Source organism: Phalangium opilio, unplaced genomic scaffold (assembly GCF_054372755.1).
Source record: "Phalangium opilio isolate 3A_F unplaced genomic scaffold, DU_Popi_V2 ptg000009l_1, whole genome shotgun sequence".
In the NCBI taxonomy this organism is placed as follows: Eukaryota; Metazoa; Arthropoda; class Arachnida; order Opiliones; family Phalangiidae; genus Phalangium; species Phalangium opilio.
Genome location: NW_028324146.1, coordinates 8,084,325 through 8,111,728, shown reverse-complemented (window position 1 = coordinate 8,111,728; position 27,404 = coordinate 8,084,325). Strand labels below are relative to the sequence as shown.

Genomic DNA, 27,404 nt, shown 5'->3' with positions numbered 1-27,404 from the left:
GAGACTAGAAACGGAAGGAATCATAACACCTGTGCCATATGCGGAATTCGCCACACCGGTGGTCCCAATCTTGAAGAAAAACAACACCATAAGAATCTGCGGAGATTACAAAATCACGACCAACAGGATCATCGACACGGAAAGATACCCTCTACCGAAAGTCGACGACATATTCGCGCAGTTAGCGGGCAGCACGTTGTTCGCGCGGATCGATTTGCGTAATGCCTATAATCAATTGGAATTAGACGAGAAATCCAGGAACTACGTCGTTATAAACACTTCTAAGGGACTATACCGGTACAATCGACTTCCATTTGGCGTTTCATCATCGGCAGCAATATTCCAAAGGCACATGGAAACGCTTCTTCAGGATCACCATGGCACAGCACCATTCCAAGATGACGTTATCATTGGAGGCAAAAATGCAAAGGATCTGTTACGCAAATTAGACCGGCTGTTCGCAACGTTCACCAATGCCGGACTCAAATTGAACAGAGAAAAATGTCAATTCTTGAAAACATCAGTTGATTTTCTTGGGTATCGCCTCGATTCGCAAGGACTGCATCCGCAAGTGCAAAAATTATCAGCCATTCGAGATGCTCCAGAACCACAAAACATAGATGAGCTGCGTTCCTTTCTCGGGTTAATAAACTATTACTCCCGTTTTATTAAGGACTCGGCGACTTTGCTGTCACCGCTATACGACCTTTTGAAGAAGTCAACACCATGGAAATGGACCGAAGCTCATCAAGAAGCCTTCAACGCAGCCAAGAATGCAATACAATCCTCGGACATGCTGGTGCTCTTCGATCCCAAGAAGGAAGTCATCCTAGCATGTGATGCCTCTCCCGTGGGCGTGGGGGCCATAATTTCACACATCGTCGAGGGAATAGAAAGACCAATAGCCTTTGCTTCACGCACCTTAACCACCGCCGAAAGAAATTACGCACAAATCGAACGTGAAGCGTTATCACTAATATTTGGAATTACGCGATTCAGAGATTACCTTCTTGGGAAACAATTCACACTCATTACTGATCACAAACCTCTAATAGCCATCTTCGCTGAAAATAGACCAGTACCGCCGACAGCCGCAGCAAGACTTCAAAGATGGGCATTGATGTTATCGGCTTATAATTATAAGATAGTCCACAAGAAAGGATCTCTACACTGCAACGCAGACGCTCTCAGCCGCCTACCACTAAAAATGCCGGACACGGAACCACCAATTCCTACGGAAATAGTACTATTAATCGGAACTAAATCGAACACACCAATAAACGTGCCAGAGATGTCTCGACATACACTAAAGGATCCCATCCTATCGGAAGTCCTTAAATATATCAAGTCTGGTTGGCCTAGAAATCAACACTTGCTTCCATCTCACCTGAGGACATATCACCGACGATCTTTGGAACTTTCCACGGCTAAAGACGTACTTCTAATCGGAAACAAAGTAGTAGTTCCCGAATCATTACGCCACAAGATCATGCAAGAGCTACACGCCACGCATCAGGGTCTTCGTTCAATGAAGGAACTAGCTAGATCAAAAGTATGGTGGCCTGGTATAGATAACGACCTTCAAACGCTCTCTCAGTCCTGCACGACATGTCGCATGCACGCTTCAATGCCAGCACAACGGTTCTCATCATGGCCGCAAGAGACCACTCCATGGACAAGGGTGCACGTCGATTTTGCCGGGCCGATCGAGAATCAATACTTACTTGTGACGGTAGACGCCTTTTCAAAATGGATGGAAGTTGACATCACTAAATCCACTTCATCAGCATCCGTGATACGATGCCTAAATCAACACATCGCCCGTTTCGGAATCATGTCGACATTAGTTTCAGACAACGCAACATGCTTTACGAGCGAAGAGTTCAAAGCATTTACCCGTGAAAACGATATTGAACATTTAACGTCGGCACCTTATCATCCATCCTCAAACGGCCAAGCAGAGAGATCAGTTCGAACAATTAAAACATCTTTAAGGAAGCTCTCAGGCGATTCCACACCGCATATCGACGTTATTGGAACGGGTCTCGACGATCATCGCGAAGGCTCTCTGGAGACACGAATAACAAAAATTCTGATGAATTATAGAAGAACACCGGTAAATGGTGGACATTCACCAGCAGAAAGCATGCTGAACAGACCAATAATCACTCTATTGGACGTCTGCAACCCGAAGAGAAAACCAGCAACAACCCACCCTACCATCGAAACAAACGACCACGAGGAACCAATGGTATATGCAAAAAATTTCGGACGAGGAGAACCATGGATCTTGGGTCGTGTAACACAAAAACTTGGACAAATGATGTACAAAATCGACACATCTCTAGGCTTGGTGCGGCGACACAGAAATCAAATCCGTTTCATCAAAAACCACAGTGAAACAAAAGCCATGACATCACCTCAAAGCCAACGGAAACCAACTCATTACGCATCACAGTTCCCTCTGGATTTGCAAAGTCACTTCGAGAAAAAACCACGCGCCCCATTAAACTCAGCCAATCAACCAACACATGAATCACCGCCGCACAGCAGAACGTATCATCAAAACAAAAACAGCGTGCCAAACCAGCCCAACTTGGAGATAACACCGCAGGAGGAAAATGTTAATGCCCAAACCAGACGCTCAACACGCCACAGAAGACCAACCGAGTTCTTCGGATGTTAAAAAAAAAAAAAAAAAAAAAGGGGAAATGTAATGATAAGGTCGTAGACCAAATGTTTTTTATATAAATTAATAGACTTTCATAACTGTAATACTTTTTTATGACATGGTACATATACGTACCCGAGTGTAAATATCACCAGACGTTGCGCGGACGCGCATGATAAAACTCAATAAAGATTTACCCCATTATTAACTTGAGTCTCGTGTTTGCTTATTGCTAGGCCTTAACAGAGCTAAACAGTCAACCCTCAACAAAAAATGACTTTTTGAATGATCAGGAAAAATGTAGAAAAGGATCGCAAGGGAACAGATGGAGTCCACTTACTTATAGAATTGCGCTCAGTGTCTATTCTCGTTCACCTGCAGCGTACGAGGCTCTTGCATCATTTGACGTTTTGCAATTACCAAGTACTCACACCTTAAAGGCCAAAGTGAGACAGATTGAAAGTAAGCCAGGAATCGATCTTGTTCACCTCAAGAAGGAATCCAAAAGGTTTGATGAGTTCGTTGGAGATCACCCCGAATATTATAATCCTGTCAAGGAAGGCGCATTGATTTTTGATGAGGTCAAAACAAGTTGGGAAACCAAAATGAACCTCTCCGAGCCGAGACGAATTTACTTTCTAAACACAGGTCCACCAGCCAATGAGATAAACCGGAAGTACCTAGTTCAAATTGGCGAAATATTGCCAAGGTGTTTAGCAAAGGCTTAAGCGTTTAACAATTTCCTTTGTATCCTCAATAATTCTAATGAGGACCTAAAATGTATCAGTGAAGGGTGTATTTAACTTTCGGCTCACTCTGAACCGTTAAGACCTCCTATAAGATGAGGTGAAACAAGGTCATTTCTAGTATAAATCTAGGGTAATTATTTCACAGACCCAATCGTTTCAAGACTTGTGGATAGATGAAGAATTAACATCCATATTATCTATTGAATATAAAAAATGCGTTTACACTATATATAAATGTAGTAAAGCTGAATTAAAAAGAAAACACCAAATTTGAAATGTTAATATCAAAAGATGTTCTTGGAATATAAAGATGAAACAGAGCTTTATAGCTACACAACTACTTAAAGAATCGTAATGCCGAAAAATATTTAAAATATTTCCATTTAATATTCTGCAAAAAGGAAATGTTATCGTTTTGTAAGAGATCTTATCATCCTACTCGCTTTATATTAACTTTGATGTGCGTGTAGTGTTTCGATTCGGATGCAATCTTCATTACTCGTTCTATATAAACTCTCACTTGTGTCATTACATAGAAATAAGTTTATCTTAAATAATTAATTAAATATTAATGATATTAATTATTTTAATCGCCAGTAAATAACTTTAAAAATAGTTAAATCGTTTTAAATAAAGTTGTTCCTATTATCTTTCGAAACTTTGCTAATATTGACGTTTAAAGTGAAGGGTACCCCTCTTGCCCGCTTTCTTCAAATTTTGGGGTATATATACGATTCGTTTCCATTATAATAATAGATAAAAACGCATTCGCGTGAACTGATGGTGGAAGCCCTGCCATTGGGAGGCTAGACGTTTCTCGTAACCCTAGCCGATCGCCGCGTATATCTTGAAACCAATAATAGATAAAATCGCATTCGCGTGAACCGATGGTGGAAGCCCTGCCATTGGGAGGCTAGACGTTTCTCGTAACCCTAGCCGATCGCCGCGTATATCTTGAAACCAAACGATGACGAAGGCAAAGAAGCCAGAATGGACTGACTGGCGTCCATGTGGAATGGACAAAGACCTGAAGATGGTGGTGCATAGAAGCTGGTGTCAATGTGGAATTGACGAAGAACAGAAGATGGTAGTGCATAGAAGCTGGTGTCAATGTGGAATTGACGAAGAACAGAAGATGGTGGTGCATAGAAGCTGGTGTCAATGTGGAATTGACGAAGAACAGGAGATGGTGGTGCATAGAAGCTGGTGTCAAGGTGAAATTGACGAAGAACAGAAGATGGTTGTGCTTGGAAGCTAGCAAGTACAGACTAGTGTCCATGTGGGATGGACAAAGACTAGCAGATTGTGGTCCTTAGAAGCCAGTTAGTAAAGACTGGTGTTGGTAGATGAATGGCCAAATTTCCGTGAACCGTGAACGCGTTCCGGAAATCGGGTATTTGTTTGCTCCGATTTGTAAACTGCGAACGCGGTCACGTGGGGTCTGACAGACAGACAGACAGACAGACACACAGACAGACAGACAGACACGGCCGGTGTAATACCTCTCCGTGACATACGTCACTCGGAGAGGTAATCATTGGAAAATTAATGTGGAATTCAACGAATGGTGAATTCATGGGGGCTGCAATGGATCCCAATGAATATGCGTCTTTAGAAGATTTATACAAAGTCAGAAACCTCTCGGAAGTTTTGGAAGCTGAATATGCTCTTCAATATCTTTGGCGCTGCACCACTACATCTTTTGACATTATAGGCCCCTATTTCATGTTTTCGAAGCCAGTCACTCATGCAGCTATAACTAGCACACTGTTGAAGACTGTTTTCGCATTCCATTCTGTAGGGTTGGAGGTAGGAGTTTTCGTTTGCGATGGAGGGAGCAGCAACATTTCTTCCCTAAGACAAAGTTTAGGTATCAGCAAAGCCCTCGAACCTTCTGCGAATGAAGATGGATCATTAAATTTCCGGTTCAGCACAAAAATAAGAAATTGGTGTGTCCAGGAGAGATGGATTTATTGGATGGTGTGCCCAAGCCACCAACTAAAGAATATGATAAATGCCTTAAATCATTCCCAAGATGAAGGAACTAGAGATTTCACAAAACAAGGTGTAAGATTTGGGTGGAAACAAATTGCTGAAATGAAAAAGCGAGAAGATGACAGAAGGGACAGTGGCGAATTGGTTCAGGTCAAGCGTCTTCTGCAATCCCATATTGACCGTGATTCCTGGACGAAACTAAATGTTACCCCAGCTAGAATCTTGCAACAAATGGAAGTGATGGGAGAACTTTACAATTATGCCAATCCAACGTTTGAAGACGTCCCAAATGACAGGGAAAATGTGATGGCTTGCTATGACTTTTTAAAAGCGTGTCATGACATATTTGAAGAAGGCCTGCTCTCTAAGGAACGAGTTTATAGCCTAGAGTCGCCACCCATAAGATCCATGTTAAATGGACTAAAGTATTTTGAAAATTGGGCGATTGAACGAATGACTGATAGTAAGAAAATGACAAATAACCCCAAGTTTCTTGCATGGCAAACATTTGAGCTTCTTCGAATATCTATTTATGGTTTCATTGACTACTTGCAAGATTTCACGACGCGCCATCCTTCAAAATACATTTATCCTCTTCGGTTAAACGGCTCTGCGGTAGAAACTCTATTCAGCCAAATGAAATATGTAACAGCCGGTAAATTAACAAGTTTAAACTATAGCAACGCGCGACGAGCCTTATTGATTAAGGGGTGCACAAAAACCTCTCAAAATGCAGAGGCATCTTACCGCAAAGTTGGCTTGGATATTTGTGAAAAATAGGAATTGAATTTTCGTATCTCCTTTCATTCCCAATGTAGTTGCATTTTCAGAAAACTATACAACTTTATAAAAGTAATAAAGGTTTTAGAAAAGTTTTGAAAAACATTTCATTGTTCTCGACTTATTATCAGCAATATTTTCTATTTGACATATTTTCAAATTGCATTGTAAGAGTCAAAATAAGATATGTTCTTATTTTGTATTTAACAATCTATTTAGGTATTTTAACTTTTAACATTCAGTTAAAATTATAAAAATAGGAACTAAGGTGTTATAACTTTTAACATTCAATATATGTTCTTATTTTGTATTTAACAATCTATTTAGGTATTTTAACTTTTAACATTCAGTTAAAATTATAATAGGAACTAAGGTGTCATAACATTCAATAAAATTATAAGAACAGGAACTTATATAACCAAACTATATAACAACCATCAAAACGTCAACAACTATACTTGATCTATATACGCTTGGTGTTCAGTTAATAATTCTAACTTGTTAATTACCAGTCAGAAGCCTAAAACCGATAATGTAAAAAATATAATGTTTTATGATAGCGATTTACGTTTTGGTAGATTGACTGTATTTTTTATCATTAATATATAACCAAGTAATAAAAACAATTTTAGTTAGTGTTCAAAAAATTCTTGAGTGGTTCATTTCGTTCCGCGCATCCGCGTATTCAGTCGGTTGATAGCTCTCTACGGGAGTTGGCGACTAGACACGAACATTTTGGTCCGTCAAGCCGGATCCTTTGCTGGCCGTCTTTTACGTGGGATTCTAGTTGCTGCTCACCTACCCAATTCGAAAGAAGTCCAACATGCCTGCCACGGCCTTGGAGAAAGCTATCGCAGAAAGAAACAAGGGCGAGATGCTGCTGAACAACATTGCCGGAAGATTAAAGACCGCTAAGACTAACTTGACCATCCATCAAGTAGAACTCTTCATTCAGGAGGCTGAGAGGGCATGGACCACTATAGACGAAGCTCATATCAGAATCATTGCTGCCGAACCCGAGAAGTCTAATGATCATATCCTGACATTGAACAGCTTATTCAATAGCTACGTGGATTCGGTATCCAGTTTAAAGGCACTCAAGGCAGCCTTAACTCCCCAGCCTGGCCAAGGCCCTACCACAAGTCCTCATGCAGAAATCAAGTTACCAAAGATTAATCTCCCAACCTTCTCGGGAGAGGTACATGAATGGATCTCCTTTCGAGACATGTATGTCACCGCCGTCCACAACAACATGGAGCTATCTGATGCGCAGAAATTCACGTATCTTAAATCAAGCTTGATCGGAAACGCCGCCAAGATAATCAAATCGTTGACCATTTCGGACGCCAACTACTCCGTAGCCTGGGACACAGTTACGGAGCGATACGAGAATAAGCGGGAGCTCTATTTTGCAATCATGAAACGGTTCACCTCATCGCTGCCATCTCTAACCACCAGTAATGCAACCTCGCTTCGGTCCATTGTAGACATGACAATGGAATGCACAAGAGCCATTGACACCCTGAAGATTACCGACAAATGGGACGCTATCCTGCTTTATCTCATTACTCAGAAGTTAGACCCTACATCGAAGGAGCATTGGGAGCTAAGTCTGAGTAATACCGAGATCCCTGAAAGCAAAGACCTCATAGCCTTCATCAAGCAAAGAGCCCGTTCATTGGCAGCATCGTCTTCCGGTACCAGCAGTCAGATGAAGGATCTTCATCCTAAAAGGATGAGTCTACAGGCCAGAACAGAATCAACACCCAGCGCCGGTAATTGTTCCTTTTGTTCTGGCTCTCATTTCAATTACCGATGCCCGAAGTTTAACGCACTAAGAGTTAATGAGAGAAAGGCTCTGGTTGAAAAATCCAAGACTTGTTTCAACTGTCTTCGTAGCGGTCACAGAGTAAAGGACTGCCCCCTGGAGAAAGGCTGTAAAAGCTGTGGACGAAAACACCATTCGCTGCTTCATTCGGAAACCGTCGATTCCCAGTCAAATGACCAGCCGGCGACCGGAAACCAACCCACAGGATCACATGCCCAATCAAGCCAAGCGCAAAACTTTCATTCACAAGACACCTATTCAAAGTACGACTCCATGTTGGCCACGGCAGTCATCCGAGTAAAGACAGCTCAGGGTGGAAGTTTACCATTCCGGGCCCTGCTAGACGGCGGATCCACGGTGTCCTGTATTTCGGAAGCTTGCATCGGACAACTGGGCCTAAGACGAGAAAGAGATGATACAGAAGTAGTGGGACTGGGTTCAGTTCGAATTGGCCGAAGCAGGGGTATTGCGCAAGTAAATTTCAAACCGCATTTCGATTCCAAGAAGCTTGAAAGATTCTGCATTGATGCCTACGTCTTGAAGAAGATTACATCGCAGCTCCCAAGTAAGAAGTATGACACCAGCAACTGGCGTCATATCACTCGTCTTCAATTAGCCGATCCTGCGTTCAATGTACCGGCGGAGGTGGATATTCTCCTGGGCGCCGACGTCTTTTTCAAGATATTGCTCAACGGGAAACGAGCCGGTACCTCCATGTCACCAGTCGCTATCAACTCGAAGCTGGGTTGGCTCGTTTCTGGACCAACCGGCCGTCAGCCGCCGAAAATCAAAATCTATCATACGCTTAGCCTGGAAGAAAATCTCGAGAGATTTTGGGAGGTGGAACAGGTCCCGAAAAAGAAGGCAATGACGGAAGAAGAACGAAGTTGCGAGGCGGACTTTCAGAAGAATTATCATCGAGATTCAACAGGAAGATTCGTTGTTCGAATGCCCATGAAGCAGCCGGCAGTGCCTCTCGGCTCATCATACCCAACAACCAAGAAACGATTCCTACAGGTAGAAGCGAAACTTCAGTCTCGGACGGAAGTGAAGACTTTGTACCAGACATTTATGGAGCAGTACGAGACCTTGGGACATATGTCCAAGACAAATCAAGAACCATCAGCCGGTAAAGTCTACATCCCACATCACTATATCCTGAAGGACTGGAATCGGGTTAACAAATTTAGAGTGGTCTTCGACGCGTCGGCGAAGACTAGTTCCGGCTTCTCGTTAAACGATGCTCAGCTAATTGGTCCTGTCGTGCAAGATTCGCTCTATACCATTTTGATGAGATTCAGGATACACAGAGTGGCGTTCACTGCAGATATATCGAAAATGTATCGCCAGATTCTAATTGCACCGGAACAACGCCATTTGCAGTGTATTCTTTGGAGATCGGAACCAGACCAGCCAATTCAAGAGTTTCAACTACTAACAGTCACATACGGTACGGCCTCGGCGCCATTCTTGGCGACACGAGTACTACAGGAGCTAGCCAGTCTGGGTGCTACCGATTATCCTCTTGGAGCCGACATTACAAGAAGAGACTTTTACATGGACGATGTCATGAGCGGAAAGGAAAGCGTGGAAACATCGGTAAAAGCAATATCTCAACTTCGGCAACTGCTCTACAGCGCCGGGTTTACACTCAGCAAATTCGCGTCGAACCACGTGGAATGTCTAAAGGAAATCCCCATGGAGCTACGAGAAACTAAAGACATTTTATCAATGGAAGACCTTTCGGTGGTTCGGGCACTTGGGCTTTATTGGAACACAACAACTGATCAATTCTTGTTCAAGGTGAACGTTCCAGTATATCAATCAAGAATTACGAAGAGAAACCTGCTAGCCGAAATATCAAAGATCTTCGATCCAATGGGTTGGCTCGCACCAATTATAATCAGAACAAAGATACTGATGCAACAAGTTTGGAAGGAGAAGATCAGCTGGGACGATTACCCGACAGCGTCCGTCCAGCTCCAATGGGAAGAATTTCAAACAACTATCAAGCAAATTCAAAATATACATATCGATCGATGGATATACACTTCGCCAACACATTGCACTATCGAACTTCACGGCTTCTCCGATGCTTCCGAGAAGGCGTATGCTGGCGTGGTGTACATGAAAACAGAAGACCAAGATGGGAATATCTACGTATCCCTCCTGACGGCTAAAACAAAGGTGGCTCCTATCGCAAAAGCTATGACGATTCCACGGCTAGAACTTTGCGGCGCTCTACTCCTCGCTGATCTCATGGCAGCTACGCAAGAGTCGTTGGGACTTTCAGTCAACGACATGAAAGCTTGGACCGATTCCACTATCGTCCTCGGTTGGATCAAGTCATGTCCAAGCCGCTGGAAAACGTTCGTTGCCAATCGGGTAGCTAGAATTCAAGAAAGTATTCCGTCACTGCAATGGGGTCACATACCAGGTTGCGAAAATCCAGCGGATATCGCCTCCAGGGGAATCGCTGTCGCCAATTTAGTCAACCATAAGCTGTGGTGGAAGGGACCATCATGGTTGGCCGACAAAGAAAGCGTTCCGAATGAAATAGGGCAACTCTCCACCGCTTGTTCCGAAGAGGGTCTCGAAGAGGAAGCCAAACGCACCGTAGTAGTTTCAACAACCCAGACAGGGGACAACTCGATTTTCGCGAGATATTCAACACTTCTTCGTCTACGGCGTATAATAGCCTGGATTCGTCGGTTCATTAACAATACTCTCTCTAGACATCGAAAGAAGATCAATCCTCAATCGCTCATCTCTACAATGATTGGTCCACTTCAATCCCAAGAATTGGAAGCCGCACTACGGACATTAATCACAATTGCCCAAGGCACGACATTTGCGAACGAAATAGCCGCATTGAAGGATGGTACACCGTTGACCAACACCAGCAAAATACTATGCCTGCGTCCCGAACTAGACACCAATGGAATTCTGAGAGTTGGGGGACGACTGAAACACGCTAATATAACATCTGCTATGAAGCATCCGATCATCCTACCACGTCATCATCGACTCACAGAACTACTTATCCAAGAAGCTCATGTACAACATTTCCATGCTGGCGCTCAAATGGTCCAAGGAATATTGTCCTTGAATTATTGGATTATAAGAAGCCGAGACGCCATACGGTTCCAGATTCGGAAGTGCGTTACTTGCACAAGACATAGAGCTTCAACCGTAACCCAATTAATGGGTGACTTGCCGAAGTCAAGAGTACAGTACAGTCGGGCCTTTCTGAAAACTGGCGTCGACTATGCGGGTCCGTTCCTGTTACGCCCCATCTCAAGAAGCAAGACCACATACAAAGCCTATCTGGCACTCTTTGTATGCTTTGTGACGCGCGCCTTACATCTGGAAATAGTCTCCTCTCAGACAACAGACGCCTTCATTGCAGCCCTAAGGAGATTCACATCAAGACGTGGCAAACCAATTGAGATATACAGTGATTGCGGTACTAACTTCGTCGGGGCTGCCAGAGAACTTAAGGAATTTGCACAAATAATCCAGTCCGAGCATCATAATGAAGCCGTCACCAACCATCTATCTGGACAGGGTATACAATGGCATTTCAACCCGGCGGGCGCCCCTCATTTTGGCGGCTTATGGGAAGCGGGCGTGAAGTCCGTGAAGCATCATCTGCATAGAGTCGTTGGCTCCACCAGACTGACGTACGAGGAGTTTGCAACAATCATCACCCAGATAGAAGGAAGTCTTAACTCAAGGCCTCTCACTCCACTCTCATCCGATCCAAATGATCTCGAAGTCTTAACACCAGCTCACTTTCTAATCGGAGAATCCCTGCAATCTATTCCCGATCCTGATCTAGGCCACCTACCTACGAACAGACTAAATCGTTGGCAACTACTCCAAAAACTTAAGCAAGATGTGCATAGACGATGGCTCCGAGAGTATATCAGTAGATTACAACAAAGACCAAAATGGATGACGCAACAAAGGAATATCCAGATCGGTGACATGGTCCTCGTCAAATCCGACATCGAACCTTCCGCACGTTGGCCGCTAGCTCGAGTCATTCAAATACATCCAGGTCAAGATGGCTGCACGAGAGTTGTTACGCTACGAACCAGTAAAGGCGAAATCAAGAGACCCATCGTTAAATTATGCCTCTTGCCATTTGACACCGAAGATACTTAAGCTCTCATGTTAAGTCAGTTAATACGGTCGTATTAAGGCCGGGAGAATGTTCAGTTAATAATTCTAACTTGTTAATTACCAGTCAGAAGCCTAAAACCGATAATGTAAAAAATATAATGTTTTATGATAGCGATTTACGTTTTGGTAGATTGACTGTATTTTTTATCATTAATATATAACCAAGTAATAAAAACAATTTTAGTTAGTGTTCAAAAAATTCTTGAGTGGTTCATTTCGTTCCGCGCATCCGCGTATTCAGTCGGTTGATAGCTCTCTACGGGAGTTGGCGACTAGACACGAACACTTGGTGACAATTACACATTTTAAAATAGTACCATAAAATTTTAATGGTAACAAAAGTCTTTTAATTGTTTCTTTTTAATATGTCTCCCTGATCTTCATCTCGTTATTTCCCCTACATGTCCTTCGATAGTAAACCCAGAAGTTGATGGCGTTGGGCTTACTATGCCTTTGTTGCTGCACTCGCTTTCCCCTGCTATTAATCTATTTTTTGACGTTTTTTCAGCTTCTATTAATTTGTTTGGCGTAATTGAATCATTGTTTATGCTGTTAATTTGAGTGTTCTCCGAGAGTAAGTTATCTTCAATGTCTCTTAATTTTCTAGGTGCTCTGAAAGAACTTGACTTGATTGGCCTAGTTGGGCTTATTATTTGAGTGTTGCTGCAGTCTGTGTCTTGATTTGGAAGATCAGGATCCAAGATGTTTTGTTTATGGCAGTTTTCATCTTCATAAGGACTTTTTTGTTTTTGAGACTTATTTTGTTTATCAAATTTTTTTTTGTTTATCACATTTTGTTTGTCTATCACATTTTGTTTGTCTATCACATTTTGTTTGTCTATCACATTTTGTTTGTCTATCACATTTTGTTTGTTTATCACATTTTGTTTGTTTATCTCTTTTTTGTTAATCACCTTTTTTTTCTTAATTACATTTATTTTGCTAATCACATTTTTTTTGCTAATAACATTTTTTTTGTTAATCACAACCTTTTTGTTAATCACAGTTTTTTTCTTAGTCCCATACAGCATACACCGTAAATTTTGCCCTCCTATATGGGGCGCCAAACCGGACAAAATTCGTCCAAATTACTGGTATATATTAGTCGAAATCTGATATATATTAGTTGAAATCTGATATATATTAGTCGAAATCGAATATATATTAGTTGAAATCTGATATATATTAGTCGAAATCGATATATATTAGTCGAAATCTGATATATATTAGTCGAAATCGATATATATTAGTCGAAATCTGATATATATTAGTCGAAATCTGATATATATTAGTCGAAATCTGATATATATTAGTCGAAATCTGATATATATTAGTCGAAATCTGATATATATTAGTCGAAATCTGATATATATTAGTCGAAATCTGATATATATTAGTCGAAATCTGATATATATTAGTCGAGATATATATAGTCTGATATATATTAGTCGAAACCTGATATATATTATAGTCTGGAGAATTAGCAGAAAATCATGCACTTTGTGAAGAAAGCATGAAACATTGCACAGTGATAAATAAAGGCATTTCTAATTAATTCAAGATTAGAGTCCACCTCTAGCTCACCTGTGACATTTGTGACAAGCTTTCAAAAGTCCCCTAACGACACATATATTTGAATTCTGAAATTTATGAAGCTCCCTAAACTTCGTTGCAAAGCGAAATACGTCCAGCCGGGACTCGCTAAGGGCATTTCCACGGGGGCCGTCTGTAAAGCGAAAACATACGCAATTTGTGCAGTCTTAAAGGATATAATATTTTTTAAAGCAATGGAATTATTTAAATATAGAGAACGCACACAATTTTAGTTTTAACACTTTTTAGTAGCTCTATTTGAATATAGTATTGCTTTTTAATTTATCGTGTTCTTAAAATTATTTTTCACACCCGCCACATTTTCGAAGTGCGGTGCAAGGTAAATTTGCTTTGACACATTTGCATTTGCCATGTAAACCTTTAAGGCACCCACTTTTAACCATTTCGCGACAAGTTTCTGCCGCTGGCGGCATTGTCAGCCATATTGGTTGCCATTCTATGGTACTATCAGGTTGTACAAGTTTGGTCATTCCGAAGTTAGACGCGTCCGATAAATACGGCTGTTTTACCAATGTCCGCCCCCAAAAGTCACTCGAAGCATGTGTTGTAACCATAGATATATTAAAAGGGTAGATACACAATTCAATGGGAGGTCGACGCCGAAGGGGCAACGAGCAGACAGCCGCTATTTTCTGGGGGTAGCCGTATAAAACGCCATCTATCGGGAACTTTCGAAACTAAATTAAGGGATGAGTAGTGGCACTCTATGTTAACCCCCTATAGGGCATAATAAGTCAAACCTTCGGAGATGCCATTACTCCATTTTATACGAGCTAAGAGCAGAAAAACCTTTTATAAAACACTTGGAACTTGTATTTCTACTTACTTTCGAGGAAATACCACCGTTTTCTGAAGGTAAGTCTTTTTTTATACATTTATTAGTAATAAAAACATTTAAGGCGAGCTAAGCCTTGGTCATGGCCATAATGTAGATTTGCACATAGAGAAAAGAGAGCGTAATCTGCCGTGTTTTACAAGACCAAGGCTTAGCTCGCCTTAAATGTTTTTATTACTAATAAATGTATAAAAAAAGACTCTTACCTTCAGAAAACGGTGGTATTTCCTCGAAAGTAAGTAGAAATACAAGTTCCAAGTGTTTTTTTAAAAGATTTTACAGGTGTAAAATTTATAAAATACGTTTTTCTGCTCTTAGCTCGTATAAAATGGAGTAATGGCATCTCCGAGGGTTTGACTTATTATGCCCTATAGGCGGTTAACATAGAGTGCCACTACTCTAAGCTCATCCCTTAATTTAGTTTCGAAAGTTCCCGATAGATGGCGTTTTATACGGCTACCCCCAGAAAATAGTGGCTGTCTGCTCGTTGCCCCTTCCGCGTTTTTTCGTTAAGCCTAAGCCAGCGAAGTGGATCTAGACCCTTTATAGTTTTACTATATCTATGGTTGTAACTACGCGGTGCCAGTCATCCTCTCTCTCTCTCTCATTCCCCATCACATTTTAACGCAAAAGGAGAGAAAACCGCATGGTCAACTTGCAAAGCATTCTATGAACTAACTCATGCTTTACAAACCAAATTCAGAAGTCCTTCTAAAATAGTCGTTAAAGAATTTCTACCAACTATAAAGAGATTTGTAATTACGTATGAACATTGGTAAAGCAGCCGGACTAAACTGGCACAACTTCATAGTACGGTAGAATGGCAACCAAAATGGTTGACAATGCCACCAGCGGCAGAAGCTTGTCGGGAAATAGTTAAATGTGGGTGCCTAAAAGGTTGACATGGTAAATGCAAATGTGTAAAAGCAAATTTACCTTGCACCGCACTTTGAAAATTTGGAGGGTGTGTAAAATAATTTTAAGAACGCAATAAATTAAAAAGAAAAATATTCAAATAGCGCTTCTTAAATTGCATTTAACGTTGTCTATTTTAAGTGTTAAAACCAAAATTGTGTACGTTCTCTATATTTTAATCAGTTCCATTGTTTTAAAAACATATAATATCCTTTAAGACTGCATAAATTGCGTATGTTATCGCTAGCGAGTCCCGACTGGACCGTCCGCCTTTCGCTCTGCAACGAAGTTTAGGGAACTTCATAAATTTCAGAATTCAAATATACAGTATATGTCGTTAGGGGACTTTTAAAAGCTTGTCACAAATGTCACAGATGAGTTTGAGGTGGGCTCTAATCTTGAATTAATTAGAAATACCCTTATTTATCACTGTGCAATGTTTCATGCACAGTGCATTAGTTTTTGCTAATCCTCCAAACAATAATATATATCAGATTTCGACTAATATATATCAGATTTCGACTAATATATATCAGATTTCGACTAATATATATCAGATTTCGACTAATATATATCAGATTTCGACTAATATATATCAGATTTCGACTAATATATATCAGATTTCGACTAATATATATCAGATTTCGACTAATATATATCAGATTTCGACTAATATATATCAGATTTCGACTAATATATATCAGATTTCGACTAATATATATCAGATTTCGACTAATATATATCAGGTTTCGACTAATATATATCAGGTTTCGACTAATATATATCAGATTTCGACTAATATATATCAGGTTTCGACTAATATATATCAGATTTCGACTAATATATATCAGATTTCGACTAATATATATCAGATTTCGACTAATATATATCAGGTTTCGACTAATATATATCAGGTTTCGACTAATATATATCAGGTTTCGACTAATATATATCAGGTTTCGACTAATATATATCAGGTTTCGACTAATATATATCAGATTTCGACTAATATATATCAGATTTCGACTAATATATATCAGATTTCGACTAATATATATCAGATTTCGACTAATATATATCAGATTTCGACTAATATATATATATATCACTTTTCGTCTAATATACATCACTTTTCGACTAATATACATCACTTTTCGACTAAAATATATCACTTTTCGACTAAAATATATCACTTTTCGACTAAAATATATCACTTTTCGACTAATATATATCAGATTTCAACTAATATATATCAGAGTTCGACTGATATATATCACTAATATGTACGAATTTTGTCCGGTTTGGCGCCCCATACTCCTACACCTCGATTACCCCTCCTTTCGTTTCTCCGACGTGTTGCACCTCTTATGAGGTCAGCCAACTTGGCGTGGACCAATTTCCTTTGAAATATTATTCTGAAGTCTTCCAACTGACTAGTTGTAAATCCATGTTCCTGAACTTCAGGAATTTCCGACACTATTGCGTGAAATTGTGCTTTCAAAGATTCATCCTCTCTTATAATTTTTGTGGTCTCCTCTGCAATAGTAAAGGTTTCAAAATCAGGGATATAAAAGCTTACCAAAAGGACTAAAATTACTTACTAATTGTTTTCCCGGGGGTTGGAGTAGTTGACCAATATCTATATAGGTCCACAACCATTTTGCATAAGCGAGATACAAACGGTATCAATGTTGGATGCGCAATAAATAATCCGCCTCTGTTGATCATTCTTATAACTGATGGAATTTCTGAGACTAGTTGTTCAGTATTTCTTATTGATAAAGCAATTCTATACAACAAGTGTGCCTTATCCCTTTGCTTTGCACTTAAAGGTTTTTTGCCCTTTTTAATTTTTTTAAGAATTTGCATCCCTTCTTTGTTAACAGACCAGATCTCTCCCATAACTCCACCAACCAGCCTATTTATTGTATAAAGCCTGTCGGTTTTTAAATGTCTCAATTTAGATCTTTTTGCAGCGATTATGTCTTCCTCGTATTCTATAAATGTTTGGTCATAAGACCGCTTTTGTGGTAGAACATCATTGATTTGTTTGTCACTGGCCTTAAGATCAATGAACCGCCAACCCACCCACTGAATAACATTTAGTAATTCACTTTCACATTCGTCATCACATAAGATTACTGGATCTGTTCCAGTTTCAGAAAAGACTAAATTGTGAACCCACTTGCACCATGAATATAAAAAAGCCGAATAACCTCCGCGATCTCCTTCATGTTTTGAATAGAGTAAATTATATTGTATATTCATATTTTCTACAGTTCCCTTTAAAGAGCCAGAATCCTTCATAAACATAATCTGTTTTTTCCTCTTTTCCGACGGGTCCGTTGTAAAAAAATCATTATTTTCAAAGTCTTTTAAAATTAAGTCGACAGATACGTCGTTTTCCATTTTTGACTGTTATATTCTAGCAGAAAAGATAGCAGACGCTACTAGACTAGTACAAAGAATTAACGTTTGGGGCGTCAGCGTGATGTACTATTTTCAGAAAAAAAATCGATAAACCTATGACGTCAAAAACCGCTTCTCCGATTGGTTAGTTCGTGTTGGGGTTGAGAAGAGGACCGTTAGCTTCTCAGTTTACATGCCGTCTACAGCCAAAGGCAGGGAATTGCTCATGAACTGTACTTTTTGTTTTTATAGATCTATATACTTTTGGTATCATTGGCTTCTAACACCACCATCCACTGGTCTTCCGTCTATTCCACATAGACACCAATCTGTATCATTGGCTTCTAACACCACCATACACTGGTCTTCCGTCTATTCCACATAGACACCAATCTGTATCATTGGCTTCTACTCCATTATCATCGTTTGGTTTTAAGATATACGCGGCGATCAGCTAGGGTTACGAGAAACGTCTAGCCTCCCTAAGGTGGGATCGGCCACCAAAGGTTTTCGCAATTGCGCTTTTTCCTTACTATTATAATGGAAACGAATCGTATATATACCCCAAAATTTGAAGAAAGCGGGCAAGAGGGGTACCCTTCACTTTAAACGTCAATATTAGAAACGTTTGAGAAGATAATAGGTATAACTTTATTTTAAACGATTTAACTATTATTAATGTTAATAATTGAAGATTAGAATAATTAAAAATAATTATATTTATTTAAATATTAAAGATAATCTTGTTTCTCAACTCAAAATTAATACGGAAAGATTTAAAAAGCAGTCTATGTTTTTGTCTGTGTGTGTCCGTCCATTGTTACACTAGTGCGTCGCGTTAGCAGTTAGCCTTGTGTTGATGTGTTAAGAAATCATACAGAACCTTAATATTCCCTTTTTCCATAATATAAAGTGAATATGTGGAAGTATTTTTCGTAATTATGATGCATTTAGTACTTTTGTAGCTTTAAAGCTCTGTTTCATTTTGATATTCCAAAGATTTATTTTAATATTGTTATTTGAAATGGCTGTTTATATATTGCGTAAGCTATACTACATCTGTATATAGAATAATCCTTGGTTTAGTAATTTCATGAAGAAAAATAAGACCTAGACTCAGGCGCGTATAAGCGTATAACAAGTATTATCCGCAATAGGCTTAGTGAAACAAAGAGTAAATAATTGAGGCCTGAGGTGAAGTAAACTTTTGGCTTTGATTTTCGTGTCTGAAATGAACAGACATCAACGGTTCAGAGTGAGCCGAAAGTTAAATACACTCTTAAATAATAACAATAATAAGGTTAGTTAAAGGGCCAATGGTAAGCGGCTAGTAACTACAGACTTATTATTTTCTTTATGGTGCGCATTGACTATTAGTGCGTCTAGCTACAATTTAGCTTTGGTGTTATTTAACGTTAACATTCATGTTGGCAAACTAAGAATATTGTTGAGGTGAGACGAGACGATAGTGTTTACACTGCAAACCAGTTGTGAATGTAGCTTTCAGAATATAGGGTAAACAGCTGAAGCATAGACTTCATTTCCTGTTCTTTTCCCCATTGACTGATTTCCATGTGTCCAAGATTTATCCTTATTGGATGTAAAATGTCGTCTGCTTTACTGTACATTCGCTATGTTTGGAATACTGCTTCAATATTTCGTAAATTTTTACTTCAAAAAAGTGAAATAATTCCATATCTAGGTAAATACGTTTGTAGTAGTAGCCCTCTTGACACGGAGAGGTAATATTTTGGTTTTCCCAACTTGTTTACAGTGTAAATGTCCAAACATTGTTTAAGAGGCAGACGCTCGAATTAAAAAATCAAAAAATAGCTATGTTTAAAATGATTTTAGGAGTAAAGTTTCTCAAAACGATTTAACTAGTACTAAGGTAAATTAATGACGACTAAAATAATATCAATTATATTTATTTAATTATTTAAGAAAACCCTCTGAATTGGGTCTCGACTAGGAGAGGTTTTTTTCGGTTTCCAGACTTGTTATATTTACTCCGTCGTCTGTTTACATATATATATATCAATATTGCAATCGTAAAGGGGACTGGTATAAGTGACAGTTTGATAGTTCAAAAATCTTGGCAGGAGGATCGTTTTGACGTTCAGTAAATGGCTAGGGTTCTAGAAGGAGTTGCGAAATGTATCTTATAATAGTTTGTAGAAGTGTAGAATCATTTTTAAACTCGTTCGAATGTCTGATTGGTCTACACTCTACGGATATGCTCTTCACTTTTGTCTCTGCATGTGGCATGTGCTAATTTTGAAACACTTTCTCAATAAACTTGTTTAAAATTAAGACTGAAGAGACAGATTTGAATAAAAACTGTCTGTTTGATAAAGCCTAGAATAATAAGGGATAAGTGGACAAAACAGAATTACTGAATGGCCAGATATTAAATATGTTCAGTTTAAAGACATGATGTTAAAACATCAATTATATAAAAAATTACTCTCACCCCAAAATTCCATTTGCACCGTAAAAGGTTGCAAAAAGCCAAGGGTCGTGTTAGAAGACTCCCAGACCAGTAATGGCTGTAGTAATTTCCTTCTTTCTTCAATCCCTATCATCACCTCTTAAATCGGAATGTCTGACAGACTCTGCTTCAACAGCTATTCTTGAATCGTATCTCGTCCGAGAATTAAAATCACAGACCACGCCTTAGAGTTTCCTTAGTTCCCCACTGCTGGCCTGGAGATCAGTCCTAAACACTCTTAGTCTTATACTTTCAAGGACAAAATATACTGATGGGTATTATCGAGGATACTCGCGGAACTCGGAAGCGAAGTGATATAACTTCATAAACTTGAGCTCTGATTGGTCGACCAAAAAGCTAGAGAGGAAATAATATTTCGAGTGCGACGTTCACATCATACTGGAAATATACAAAGGAAGGTTGGATTTCATACATACAAGGAGCCATCGTATAATTACTAAGCATTTGACTACGAATCTGATTGAACAGAATATCGTTGAAATGGCGGCACTCCAATAGAAAGTTGTAAAAAGCGTTCCTAAAGAAGTTAAGTTTCTTTGGGGGGAGATTGTAGAAAGTGGATGAAAGAGAGGCGCAAATTGTATCTTGAATTGAAAAAGGCTTTTGTTAGCATAACCGATCCAGCCTCTTGCAAAATATTGCACAAGCAATAATGATTACAATGACAAAAGTGCACTGGATCAAAATGAGCTTATATATTTTTGAATAGAATAAAGTGGTGGAGAAAGTTTAGCCAAAAATTTTGATTTTTCATGGTAAAATTGGGAAATTTTCTTTAACTTATTTCTAGGACTTAAGTGGCAAAACAATGATGTCATATTGGATAATATGAGAGTAAAATTTATTTTTCATACATTATTTGACTACTTCTACATAGTCAAATATTATAGAACTGAATTAGGTTATGTAACACAATCTGCTAAAACTTGATAAAGCAAACTAGAAAACATTTTAAGTTTAGATGTGGATGGTCAATAAAGAGCAATTTATGCAACTAGGCTTTTTAAATTAAATTAAGTTGTCTCATACACTGATTATTTAGCTAATTAACAAAAACAATTGTATTTCATAGAAACTTACTCAAAACTATAGGATTTAAAGGGTTGTTTTATGAATAAACGCTTGGTTCAAATATATAGGATTTTATAGAAAATGTAGGACAAATGGGCTCCCTAAGATATCTTCCACTTTATCCAAACTAAACATTACCATTTGTTGGCCTTAGGTTCACTTTTTAGGGTTTTACCCTTTTTGCTCTGCGTGTTTATGTAATACACCTAACTTTAACATCTTGTTTTGTTCGTTAGTCTGTTTGACTGTTTGAATATGTGTATGGTCCAAACGAAAATCAAACATGCTGATGAAGACAATATCCGCAACCAACTCCTAACTCGTATTAGGAATTAAAGAAATGGGTATAAATGCAGTGTTCAGTTTCCCTCAATTCTGTATAGAGTTTGCTAAGGGAAGCTTAAGTACATTAGATTTAGTTTTATTTTACAGTAAAAATATTTTCTATTAACTTTGCAAAATCTAGAAAAGCGTTTCGCTGTTTCAAAAGTATTTTACCCTTCGGTTCCATCCGCCGTCAATTGATTGAGAGACAAAGGGGGTTATTTCTTAGCTTGAGGATGTAGAAGGCGTGGTCTGTATTTTAATAGATTACGAAAAGAGAATAAAATGGGAACCTGGTTTTAAAACACGCTGAATAGCGATATAAGTCCTTCGCAAAACTTCAATTGATTTACAAACTTTCATGAAATAATTTTTTCTATAGCATGTAGGAACAAGAACATATTTATTGCGCTCAGCATTTGTATGTCTGTTTTAAAATATTGATTGAGTTGTAAATATTATTCTTTGAATAAGCGCTACCTATATGAACTAAATGTACAGAAACCGTTAGTGCAATAGACGTTTCAGTTGTGAAAAAGGAGGGAGGCAACCCTCAGTAAGGAGACATACAAGAGACTTGATACATTTCCGTCTCTGCGCACTCTCATGATACAAAAAGACTATACCGCAGGCGCAAAAAAGCCCCCCCCCTCCGTGTCTTTCCCTCTTAACTGCATCGAAATGGTCTATCTCGTATATTACGTTACTGTGTTAGAAAACATGGGTATTGTCAGATTTGGAACTTTCAGGGTTTTTCCTCTTCACCGCCTGAAAATTTTTATTCGTAAGTGCATGCCCATCAATGCAACCTCTTCTTTTTTCAAATACAGCTGGTGCGTTCTTATATTCGGCGAGTCGCCAGCGAATATTTGCCGAGTCTATAGTATAGGGAGTATGCTGCTTCCCCTCTGCAGGCAAAAACAAACTAGAAATAAATCATTGGAGAAATCAAGATTTGAAACGACTTATTTTGTGCTTACTCCTTTTGAACATGTTAAATGCGGCCTTTACGCTTTACTTTGAAGCTAGATGGCTATAGTGGGGATATCTTTATAACAATGGCGATCCCCATTAATTTTTCCTACGGTAACCTTGAAGGAGAAAAGTTTATAAAATGTCTAAGAATGGTTTTTGTCATTGAGCATTTGCGAGTGCAATCACATCTCATTTGAAAAACTTTAATTTTTAGCCACATCGTAGTATACGATAGGCTCTTGGTTTGCCCCGAGCCGTAACAGTAGTAATAGCAGTAGTTGTGGCCGTAGTTTTCGCTTCGCTATCGTCAGATTTTAGGTAGAAAGGAATTCTAAAGTACCTCAACCCACCCATAGGGCCGCATAGGGCTAACTGGGCTCGGTAATAGATTTTATTTTAATTAAAAAATGTTCACAACGCACCCGGGAATTAAACCCGGGACGCTGACGTAGCAGTAAGACACTCTACCACTGCATGGTCTGCACCATAAAGACTCGATAGGAAAGCCTAGTTTTCATCCTTAATTAATCTCTAAAGTGTTGGGGTGCGGGGTGGTACTTCTTTATCTGTGGGGACGGATATTATTTAATTTCTATCAGTGGGGTTTGATATTATATAATTTCTATCAGTGAGGTTGGATATTATTTAATTTCTATCAGTAGGGGTCGGATACTTTTGAATTTATATCTTTGGGGTCTTTATATTTATTTTCATTTTATTGAAGTGCTAATTTAATACGATGTCGCTAATAATCAGATTGTGCTTGTTGCTATTTTACCTTTATACAAATATTTAAAACTACCAAAACTTAATGTTAGTCGAAATGATACACTTTTATACCTTTACAGATCCCTGAAGAGACAATTTTCTTGAGAGAACTACAACTGAGAGCTAGAGTCGAGTATTAATCATGTAGGAAAATATTTTAGTCAAATCGAATTTTTTTTATAAGAAAGGATGATACGTAGATGTTTATAATCATGTCCTTAAAACTGAAAATTTGATTATCTGACACTTAAGCACATTCATTTGGTCAACTTATGTTTTATTTTCAATGCTTTGTCTAGAATGTAAGTTTTCATTAATTTTTTAAGCTCTCATAGAAGCACTTATGATTAGAAATCTCAAGTCTTTCGCTTTTCCTTTTTATCGCTTACTTTATAAATCAAAGTGTAAAAATGCCTTTAAGGTCAAAAGTGGAGAATTGAAAGCGTTGGTGAAATGGTAAAAGAAAATCAATAGGCAAATTCAGAAAATGCTATTACGCGACTCCAAATTCCTCGAAAACGAGAAAATAGAGAAAAAATTATAATTTCCAAAGTTTTGGAAAAAGACAAAGTTTGCCAGGATGAAGTGAAAGTTTTTTAGCGTCGTTTTTATACACCTGCAATTTAAAATCAATGATCCTTTTGAAGATTACGCCTCATGCCTTCACCCTTTTCTCAATTCAACCAACACCATCTTATAAAAACTCCATCGAAACTTGCTTTAAAAATATTTTCAAGGACCCCAACCAACATCGGTGGACTTTTGACACTTGACTCCCTACATCAAGTCCTCGCAGCCAAATGGCCATGCATAGAAAATTTAAACGGCATCATAACGTAGTAACTGCGTGCCTTTGAATTATTTCTTATCTATAAAATATCTGTTATTTAAGGTTGTTGTTGGGGCCATTGACCCAGGGAACATTTTTTAAAACCAATTTTTTTAAGAAGATACATTTTCCAACATATTTGTTGGCTTTTAGTAAAATATATAATGTACTTATCCCTCAGCCTATGGGACTAATTGTTTTTATTTTATTGGGCAACTGGCAAGTTAGCGTCTTTGCTATCTACTGTACTTCCGCTTGTCCACTAACGAATTAAATATTTCCCCAAGTTCCTTAATTTTATTTTCCCAATTCAATTGATTTTTATAAATTTCAACACAAAAATAGCCATACCATGAACAATTTTAGTCCTAAAACTATCCTATATAGTCTTGTTGACCCATGAAGTGTACAAGACAGGAAAAAAATCCTATTTTTCCTATATGACAAAACTCCATTTCATAACTTCTGCAATAATAAAATTTTCCTTTATTTCGACTAGGCCTACTGGCATTTTTCTCTGTTAAATCACTCATTTCGCTGTATAGCCTTGAACAATGAGTTATCCGATTAAATCTTTTAACTACTAAAGACTAATGAGTAAATTAGGGTCCTAGCGAAACTGGTGTTCAGTTTCTTAAGAAAAGCAGTTTATCTTCGAGCTTTTCCTTGACTGTCAGTCAGTCAGTCAGTAAGAACTTTTGCTTAAAATTAAATATATAGATAATTATATTCCAAAAATTCCCTGCAGCCATTAAGGAATGCGTGAAATATTTTAATATTTAATTTTCATCAAATAATTAGTAGGTTGAGGAACAAAGCCTGAAAAATTAAAACAAAATACATTTCGCCGTATCGGATTCTTGGAAAATATATGACTATAGAAAACATTTCGACTGAATTTTAAAATGGTGTCCCATAAAGTAACTAAGACGTTCCGATGGGCTGACGAACCACAGCAGGTGTCTTTTATTCTAGTATCTTAAAAACCATAAAGCGGAAAGGGAAACTGGACTTTTTTGGGTAAAAAATCCATTCTTTGGAGGAGCGATAGTAATCTAGTATATCAAGGTCACTCAAAATTTAAGTGATCACTGGTGATAGTAAAGTGAGGAGAGGAAGTAAATTGTATTAACATATTCCTCTAAGATCATTTGCCCGTGTCTTAATGCATCCTTTTTAGGCTGGTCCATTTAGGACAATGACTACACCTGCGCAGAGGATGCTGGATCCGTTATATCGTGGAAGCGTCTAACGTATATCTTTGAAAAGAATCTTTTAAGAGATACGTTATTTTTGGGATCCACATACCTTGGGCCATTATCGATTCGCAAGCTCAATTTTAAATGAGAAATACACGGTTATTTGAATGATGTGGTTAGGTAAATGCGCTTCCAGTTAAGTGTGTAAAATCGTTTTATAAACCATTCCATTTAATACTGTTGGAGAATAAATTGCTTAAATTGAGTTGATTAAAAATTAATTTTTCACGTTTTTCAAAATATTTTTCCTTGAAATCAGTCGCATACCAAATATTTGCACTCCAGGCTAGGTTTGGTTCGTTTGGGATAGAAGAATGTAGGTTAGGGTTTGTTATGTCAAGTTAGTTTAAGCTATGTAACTCATACTAAAAATATATTCTTTTAAATGAAAAAAAAAATGTGGTAGACATATTTAGAGAATCGCCATAAAAGTAGTCATGAGTGAATCATATACTAGCTCCCTATAAGTTACTCAGCCACACTGGCCTAATGTATCCAGCATTTTCTTCCCGCCAAAAAAGTGTTACCTATATGCGAACCCCAGTGAGAGAAAATAACACTACTCTCGGCGCTTACGTATTTCCGGTAAAAAACCGGAAAAAGAGATCAACCAATGAAACTGAACTGAACGGTAGTTAGTATAAGCAGACGACGTTTTGGAAATGTTGTGATTGTTCGCGGGTCACAGACTCACAGTCGTATTTTGAGTTTATGTTAATAATTTGTTAGGGTTTTTTTCGCATTAAAATGGCAGAATTTTGGAAATTTTTAGATAAAGCCCAAATCAAAGAAACCCATCTAAATTCAGAGGCAGGAACTATTTATGGTGAGAGAACCAAACTCTATCAAAAAATAAGAGCTAAACAACAACTTCATAGTCATCTAGAAAACCTTAGTAAAATTTTTAATAATGCTTCTAAAGAATTAATTGAAAAACTTAAAGAAAGGCCCAACCCATTTTTAAAGAAGCCTATTGTGACACCCAAACTATTTTTAAATAAGCAAAAGAAGGAATGTGACACAAAGAAGCCAAAACCTCCAAGACCGTTAATACCATTTGGAACAATCATCACTTTCAAATTGCAATATCTGAATGAAGCAAGTAAATTAAAAGACAGCTTTTTTGAAAATGTTGAAGAATACCTAGTCGGAACCAACTGTGATAGGCGTGATCTTGAAATAATTTTCAATTTTATGGTTCGAGTGGTTTATGACTTCAGTCTCTCAAAACTAAGAGAATCTCAAAAGAATTACGACTTTGGTGGTCTTCAGATCGAACCCGAGAAAGAGGAAGACACAGATGTTAATGAATTTGAAAGGTCAGATATAGATTTTGACATAGATGCCCAATTATTGGAAAACATTGATAGTAACGCTGTTATGGAACATACACCTGAAGAAATTGATAAGCAGCTGGTGGCATTTGAGCAGTTTTTTCTTTAAATGGAAACCTCATGGGGTCCGAATCTGAAGCCTCATTGTACAAACTGGCTGGTGGTTCAATTGGTCAGATAAAAAACGTTACAAAATTATTAAAAGAAAAGTACAGCTTTTCTTTGAGTCAAAAAATTAGGGAACGCAACGTTTATAGAATGATTAGAGTTATTTGCCAATCAAAACAAGAAAAAGAAGCAAATTTGCCCATTTGTTTGAAGATACGTGATTATGGGAAAAAAGGAGGT

At 38.3% G+C, this 27,404-nt stretch overlaps 2 protein-coding genes across 2 annotated transcripts; one reads left to right on the top strand and one right to left on the bottom strand.

Annotated features, from left to right (window-relative positions):
• Positions 1–7,018: 7,018 nt before the first annotated feature.
• On the top strand, positions 7,019–12,193 carry LOC149713657 (uncharacterized). Its single transcript, XM_089844102.1, has one exon. The coding sequence runs from the start codon at positions 7,019–7,021 to the stop codon at positions 12,191–12,193; it is 5,175 nt and encodes a 1,724-aa protein (XP_089700228.1).
• Positions 12,194–16,851: 4,658 nt separating this feature from the next.
• Positions 16,852–17,984, bottom strand: LOC149713656 (uncharacterized). Its single transcript, XM_089844101.1, has 2 exons — positions 17,177–17,984; positions 16,852–17,111 (listed from the first exon to the last, which is right to left on the bottom strand). The coding sequence occupies exons 1-2, from the start codon at positions 17,982–17,984 to the stop codon at positions 16,852–16,854; spliced, it is 1,068 nt and encodes a 355-aa protein (XP_089700227.1).
• Between the last annotated feature and the right edge of the window lie 9,420 nt (positions 17,985–27,404).